This window comes from Palaemon carinicauda, chromosome 10, assembly GCF_036898095.1.
Source record: "Palaemon carinicauda isolate YSFRI2023 chromosome 10, ASM3689809v2, whole genome shotgun sequence".
NCBI classification, from domain to species: Eukaryota; Metazoa; Arthropoda; class Malacostraca; order Decapoda; family Palaemonidae; genus Palaemon; species Palaemon carinicauda.
This window is the reverse complement of record NC_090734.1, coordinates 45001-53441: the sequence shown is the minus strand read 5'-3', so window position 1 is coordinate 53441 and position 8441 is coordinate 45001. Positions and strand designations below refer to the sequence as shown.

The following is an 8441-nucleotide window of genomic DNA, read 5'->3' as shown; positions in this document are numbered from 1 at the left end:
CACGGTCCAGTATGCATGGCCACAGGCAAGTGCATATGTCCAGGATCCAGCATGCATGGCCACGGTCCAGTGAGCATGGCCAAGGTCCACTGTGCATGGCCACAGTCCAGCGCGCATAGCTACGGTCCAGGCTGCATAGACACAGGCAAGTGCACATGTCTCGGGTCTAGCGCGCAGAACCACGGTACAGTGTGCATGGCCAAAGTCCAGCGCGCATAGACACAGTCCAGGCTGCATAGCCACATGCAAGTACATATGTCTCGGGTCTAGGGCGCATGACCACGGTACATTTTGCATGGCCACAATCCAACGCGCATAGACACGGTCCAGGGTGCATAGCCAGAGGCAAGTGCACATGTCTTGGGTCTAGCCCATGCCACGGTACAGTGTGCAAGGCCACAGTCCATCGCACATTGACATGATCCAGGGTGCATAGCCACAGGCAAGTGCCCATGTCTCGGGTCTAGCGCACATGACCACGGTACAGTGTGCATGGCCACAGTCCAGTGCGCATAGACACGGTCCAGGCTGCATAGCCACAGGCAAGTGCAAATGTCTCGGGTCTAGTGCGCATGACCACGGTACAATGTGCATGGCCACAGTCCAGCGCGCATAGACACGGTGCAGGGTGCATAGCTACAGGTAAGTGCACATGTCTCGGGTCTAGCGCCCATGACCACGGTACCATAGATTAAGGGAGCCATAGATGCGTCATCTCTGCCTCTCCATATGGCGTTTTTGTCACACCATACACAGCAGCGCCATCTGGTTTTAGTTGCGGTGACTTGATGACCAAACCATGCCGAGAGTTAACAGCCATTCGCAGTACTGTGCTGCTATAAATTGCAGCAATTCGAGAGCCAAGAATCCGGAATTAGCTTTTTTCACCTTTCCAAAGTCTGGAAAACGTACAGATGTATCCAATATTGAAAGGTAAGTACTAAATAATGAGATTTTTGGGGCGTTTCTGTGGGCGATAATAAAGGTGTTTTCCGCTTCGCCTATTAAGATAGAGTGCATTGATTCAGTCAGCAGGTATGTTGCCTTGCCAGATTGTCAATCACTGCTTGCCTCAATCAATCTATGCTTCAATCCTAGTTCTCTATGCGTTTTCTATTCGCTATGGCCCATCCTCACCCAACTGTTATGCACGAACTGACGAAACCATCCCCAAATCTATAATAGTAAGCCCCCCCCCCCATCCCCCACCTCAATCTAGCCACTGGATAAACCTACTCTAACAGTCCGTTTCATAATCATAAATTCATAATGGAGGTCTCACCGTCTTGGTCTGATTTTTTCTATGAAAATTTCTACTCTATTCTTGCCAGTGATTTATAACACTGTCAGTCTGTTGAAAAGCATACAGTGTAGCCTATACCGGTATATTTTTGGTGTGTGTGGGGGGGGGGGGGGAGCTCTATGAATACGGCTATTTGTACCAATATTTTTTATCTGTACAGGTGCAAGACTTGGTGGGTCAACACAAGACGATGTGACCTCGATTTCAAAAAAGATTTCGACAGAATAATGCAGCTTACACTGTGTGAGTGTCACTTCACTGCATCGCAGTTTATGAATCCAAATGACAAAGGTGTACCAAAGCCACGTAAGCAGTTGAGGAAAGATGCCATTCCAACTCTCTTCGACATACCAAATCCACCCAAGACTTCTGATGCACAGAGACCTACTACATCCATTGAGAAGCGGAAAGCATCTGAAGTACATGGACCCACAACAAAAAGACTGAAAGGTGTGCGAATTAAAAAATATAATATTGTATTTCTTGAACACAAAATATAAAACTATGTCTTTTATGTTGTCACATTTCATGTTTTTATGTTTTATTTCTTAATACAGAAACTTGATTCGTGGTAAATATTCTGTGTGCTTTAGCAGTAGCATAGATTAGGGAGGCTCCCTTAATCTATGGCAGTAGATTATTGCTTCGTGTGTGTGTGTGTGTGTGTGTGTGTGTGTGGTCATGGTCTTGCTTCACTCCATTAATTCATTTTTTCATTCACTGGTGCATCTCGAATATTAGTGTGAATGAAGACAGCATGCTAGATCATTGTTACTCTAGTAATACCGTGGCTGGCCTACAGCATGGAACCAATCTTAACTCTAGACCTAACATAGTAGTTTTCTGCTTTTGTACATATCTTGATTACGCCCTGCATACCGCACTAATAGTGTGCACTAATTATGAGAGGGATCAACTTAATCTATGGGATTCCTCAGTCATGTTTTATAATAATATGGTTCATTCTTAATTTTTCAAACGCTTGAAACTTTCCTTAGTATATTGTTTGCTCTCATTTTCATTTAGCACAAAAACTGATAAGTAATTATATGGTAGCCATGTCATCATACTCCTTTTTAATGGACAATTATAATGCAAATGTACTGGAAAAAAGTTTTTGCTACCAATTACTTTTTGTGATGATAATTATTAATATCTATTTTTTTTTTTTATACAGCTCACCACACTGAGGCAGCTCATACAGTCTCGTCAGCAGATCAGCAATTCTCTGGTGCTGATTCATTTTGCTCTACAGAGGGAGACATGTTGCTGGTCACTCCCACCAAAGCTGAACTACGGAAGAGGCTTTCTACATACCGACAAAAGACTTCTAGATTAAAAAAGAAGTTTTGTAATGTACAAGCCGTTGTGTCACACCAAGATAAAAAGAAATCTGATGTACAGATAACTCAAAAAGTTTTGAAAGACCAACTTAAGGAACCTGTCCTGTCTTTTGTCATGGCTCAACTCAATCAAGCACACAAAAATAACAAAAAAAGATGGTCCAGAAGCATGAAGCTCTATTGCTTGTCATTGTATTATAAAAGCCCAGCAACGTACAGGTTCTTGAGAAAAACCTTTTCAGTGCCTTCAGTGAGAACACTACAAAGAATGTTTCATGGTGGTTCGGTGGACTGTGGCTTTGTTGAAAGTTTCTTCTCAATTTTACAAGAAAAAGTCTCCCATATGCAAGATCTTCAAAAGTATTGTGTGGTGTCACTTGATGAAATGTCAATCAAGGCCGGTTTGTCCTACAATACAAGTCAAGATTCTATACTTGGATTTGAAAATTATGGTACTGGCTCTAGTCAAAACATAGGAAAGCAAGCTCTTGTATTCATGGCCAGTGGTTTGTTCGGTGATTGTAAGCAGCCACTGGGCTTTTTTATTTCCAAGTCTTCTACTCCTGCAGAAATGTTGAAAGAACTTGTTTTGTCTTGTATTGCTAAATTGTCCAATATTGGTCTGAAAGTCAAAGCTGTTGTATGTGATCAGGGAACTACCAACCAAAAAATGGTGAATTCTTTACAGGTTACTGATGAAAAGCCATATTTTCTGTGTTGTGGAAAAAAAAATCTTTGTCTTTTATGATCCACCTCATCTTCTCAAAAGCATAAGAAATAATTTGAAAATGCATGACTTCTCACTAAATGGCAAAGTGATCAGTTGGAAGTATATTGCAAGTGTGTACGACATTGATAAACAAAAGGTGATGTCAATGAAGCTTTTCTCCAAGCTGACTGCAAATCACATAGAGTTGCCTGCATTTTCAAAACTGAAAGTCAAGAGGGCAGCCCACACTCTGAGCCATACTGTTTATGCAGCCATAATGTCCTACATATGTTCTGGATATCTGAGTAATGATGCTTATCATACAGCAGTGTTTGTTAAGAAAATTGATAGCTTGTTTGATATTTTCAACAGTAGCAGCATCAACGATGCAAAATTGTTCAAGTGTGCGTTAAAAGACGGCTCCCCTTCATTTGATTTTTTGAACACAATGTCTCAACTGTCCACAGATCTGAAGATATTGGGGGTGAAAGTTGAACCACCGTGTGTGAAAGGGTGGCAGTTATCCATTAAGGCTTTGCTTGCTTTGTGGGATGATGTCAAATCAGACAGTGCTGTGAAATTTTTGTGTACAAGAAAAGTAAGTCAAGACTGCTTGGAGAATTTTTTCAGTGAAATTCGTGCGAAGAGGTTTTGTGATAATCCCCTCACAGTTCAGTTCATGGCAGCATATAAGCAATCTTTGATTAAATCTTGTTTCTCTTTGTCAGATTTCTCAAACTGTGAATCGGACACAAACTCAACCTTATTGTATGACTTTTTCGCTGAGAAAAACATGTCTATTTTCAGCCATTTTCCAGGCAGTGAGTGTGAAGACATTGACAAAGATATATTCTTGCCAAATTCTGAAGTCTACAATGATGTTATCTCAGAGTCTATTTCAAATGAGAATGCACTGTTTTATGTTTGTGGTTATATATGCAAGAAATTTCTTTCTCAGCATGATTGCCCAGATTGTACTTCCTTGCTGAAGAGCAAACAAAATGTGAAATTTTTGACTGGCTCAAACACCGCATTTACCAGATTCAAAGCCTACACCAATTTGTCTGACTCAAAAGGTTTGCTTGTGCCAACAGACAATTTTGTTACATTCATGGAATTTTGTGAGAAGGTTTTTATACATTACTTCCTGAACTTAATGCATATGCCCAAACTTTGTCAAAGGTAAATATGGTTATGCAGAGTGCTGATCTCAGCTGGTTCACTGCTGATAAATGCTCACATCGTATCAGTACCCTGGTGTATTTATTTATGAAAATGAGAATATTTTATGCTGTCAAGTTTTTTGACACGGCATTGGCAGAGAAACCTAGGAACAAACGTAACAGAAAAGCTTTAATACTTGAACACATATGAGAAGTCTCTTGTTCATAGATCAATTTGTTCGAATGTGGATTGAAAGAAGTCGAAGTGACTATTATTTGATGGAATTTTTTTCTACGCTCTGATTCTGCAAAATGCCTTTATGTAACAAACCACAAACGTTCATATTGATTGCTGAATTCCATATTGATTGCTCGAGTTGATAGTGATCGCCCTATGCATTCAAACATGGCTAATGCCTCGATCAATATCACATTCTTACATCAATCCACAAAACATCATATTGATCTCGCAAGAACATAATTGTTTCATGTTTCTACAGATTCCAGAATATTATGCATCCAGTAGTGATTGGAAAAATTTAATATATGAAATTTACCCTGATTTTGTTAACAAATTGGAACAGATTGCCATGTGATTTCAATATAGGTGTGTGGTCGTTTGTGTTTTATTTGCATGTCATTTCATCAAATTTTTGACAGTACTTTTCCAACATTATACGCTTGTTTGGTTATAAATGCCAATTGTTCATTGTTCATTTTTAAAAAAAAGTGAGCTGCCTAAAACATTAATCTGATAATAGGCATCATGCTATTTTACCTTTCCCATGCCTTCAATGTTATTTTTGACAATGTTAACTTCACAAAAATCTTGTTCATTGCTTTTTCTGAACACAATTTATTTTATGCACACTTTTTTTTCTTTTTTTCCTGCACAACTTTTTGGTTTGTTTTAGATAATCGATTCCTAGATTTTCAAATCGATTATCGGAATCGGTTTTTTTTTTTTCAAGTGATGATCAAAAAAGTCGATAATCGATCCATCACTATTTAATACTTTAACAGATATGAGCATGATGAGAAGTCTCTTGTCTGTAGATCAATCTGTTTGAATGTGGATTGGAAGAAATAAAAGTGAGTGTCTTCTACAGATTTAAGAATATAATGCATCGAGTAGTGATTGGAGAAAAAAAAAACTTGAATATATGAAATTTACCCTGATTTTGTGAACAAATCGGAACAGACTGCCATGTGATTGCAATATAGGTGTGTGGTCATTTGTGTCCTATTTGCATATCATTTCATCAAATTTTGTCTACAGTACTTTTCCAACATTACACGCATGTCTGGTTATAAATGCCGATTGTTCCTTGTTCATTTCAGGAATAAAAGTGATTTTTGCTATAAATTTTTGCTATTGCTATAATATTCAGTGAAAAGCATGTGATTTTGTTGTCAATCCAACATTGATTGTTAACGAAGTGATGTACTTTTAATAACAATTGATAAATCAATACATGATCTGAATAACAACAGGTGCAAACTATTGTCTATTATATGAAATAGCTATGATGGCTAATGTTATGACCATGAAATAAATTCCTTATGAAAAAACAAATCCACCAACCTTGCTTTTTCTTTGTTTTTTGAAAATCAAGTATCGTGTAAGTACATCTATTGGCGGGTATTTGGACTTTAGACAATTTTGCGTAAATTCAATTTTTTAAATTTAACCATAGGAAAAAAATTACATTATTTTCCTTTTATGTACCAAGGGCTGAATATATAATTTGTGGATAAACAAGTTGCGAACAACAGCAATGTAATGACGTTTTATTTTATTAACGGTTTTATTGAGCCTAATTACTGTACCTGGTACAATAAAAAAGTTTAATATCACCAGTGCTAGTAAATTTAGGGAGATTACTAGATAATAGTATATGACACACTCTGCCAATTAAGTCCCGGTATAATTCACTTCATACCAAGAAAGCCTGGACTGGAACCACAGACACTAGGAAACTGAAACATTTTTTTTTCATATTTTTGCTGGGATTTAATTTTTACTAGTACATCATCTACCAGGGATGGAAGTTATTTTATAGATTGTGTGTTTGCCAAGGATCTTCCAAACCACCAATATTTAGCTATGCTTCACGCTTTCCATTAGTTTTTTTTTATTTGTCACGTATCAAACCAGTTTCCACGGATAATCAAACTTCTTAAAATAATACATCTATTATCAAACACAGCTGCTGCTTGAGCCGGCCGTTATGACCGCAATAGAACATAGATGGCGCTGCATGCGTGGTGTGACACCTTGTCATAATGTAGTGACGTATCTATGGCTCCCTTAATCTATGACGGTACAGTGTGCATGGCCACAGTCCAGCGCGCATAGACATGATTCAGGGTGCATAGCCACATGCAAGTGCACATGTCTTGGGTCTAGCCCATACCACGGTACAGTAAGCATGGCCACAGTCCAGTGTGCATAGACATGATTCAGGGTGCATAGCCACATGCAAGTGCACATGTCTTGGGTCTAGCCCATACCACGGTACAGTAAGCATGGCCACAGTCCAGTGTGCATAAACATGATCCAGAGTGCATAGCCACAGACTAGTGCAGATGTCTCGCGTCTAGCACGCATGACCATGGTACAGTGTTCATGGCCACAGTCCAGCGCGCATAGACACGGTCCAGGGTACATAGCCAAAGGCAAGTGTGCATTTCCAGGTTCCAGTGCACTAGGCCATGATACAGAGTGGATGGCCACGGTCCTATGCGCATGGCCACGTACAAGTGTGCATGGCCACAGTCCAGCACGCATAGCCACGGTCCAATGTGCTTGGCCACAGGGAGGTGCGCTTGTCCCCGGTCTTACACGCGTGGCCACGGCCTTTTGCACATGACCACGGTCCAGTACGAATGGCTAAGCTCCAATGCGAATGGCCACTTACAAGTGTGCGTGGTCCCGGGCAAGTGCGCATGGTCAAGATACAGAGTGCATTATCATGGCCACGGTCCAGTTCGCATAGCCACGGAAAAGGGTGCATGACTGCAGTGCAGTGCAAATAGCCAACGCTGGGTTAGCGTCACGTTTTTTTTTTTTTCCAGTCAGAAATACTTGTTTAATAATTTCGTATCTTACAAATATTTTTGCATTTCAAGTTTTCACCGTTGAAACCCTTAGAGTGAAGAGTAATTCCATCTTCACCCAATATAGTCCTGTAGAAGAATCTCGTAAAAAATATGGTTTGAAGCATGTGTCAACACCAAATATCAAAGAGGAGTTGCTGGAAGTATAGAACACCGTTGTTTTGTAGAAGTGAAGGTTAAATTATAGATTTCATTGGAGAATAGAATTTCATTCACACATATGTTAATCGTATCTGCAATTAATTTTTCTGACTGTTAGAAAGGATTAGTTTTGAACTAGAATATTTTTTTTTTACTACCAAAAAGTAAATTTTCATCCAAAAACAACCCCTCTCCTCTACTCCCAAGACTCTGGATGGAAGAATCCTTTCCAGGAATCATTAGAACACTTTTTTTTTTTATTAAATGGCAAAATTAAGCGAGATGATCCCATCGTCAGGGGAAAAATCATATTAAAAGCCATAGTGCATCAGGATTTCCCTCTCGTGTGCTGCTAATTGGTCAACGCTTCAATTAAATTGCCCCCCCCCCCAAAAAAAAAAGAACTGCTTCATTTATGAAGCTGAATGAATATGGCATTTAACTCTAGAAGGCGGGCGTATATTTGTGTGTAATAACATATGGGTATTTCATCAGTAAAGCTAAGGAACGCAAGGTCTGTTTGGTACCTGGTTTTCTCACCGAAAAGAAATTATAGTCATTGTTTGCATATATGGCCTTAGAACGACCATAAACCCATATTGAGAGAAGAGAAATCTCTGGATTGAGGAATTATCAAAGTTTGCGGGTGTGGGCTGGTATAG

At 39.4% G+C, this 8441-nt stretch overlaps 1 protein-coding gene across 1 annotated transcript; it reads left to right on the top strand.

Moving 5' to 3' along the window:
* Nucleotides 1–705: 705 nt before the first annotated feature.
* Nucleotides 706–1803, top strand: LOC137648579 (52 kDa repressor of the inhibitor of the protein kinase-like). Its single transcript, XM_068381489.1, has 2 exons — nucleotides 706–933; nucleotides 1464–1803. Exons 1-2 carry the CDS (start codon nucleotides 800–802, stop codon nucleotides 1801–1803), a joined length of 474 nt encoding a protein of 157 aa, XP_068237590.1. The 5' UTR covers nucleotides 706–799.
* The last annotated feature ends 6638 nt before the right edge of the window (nucleotides 1804–8441 follow it).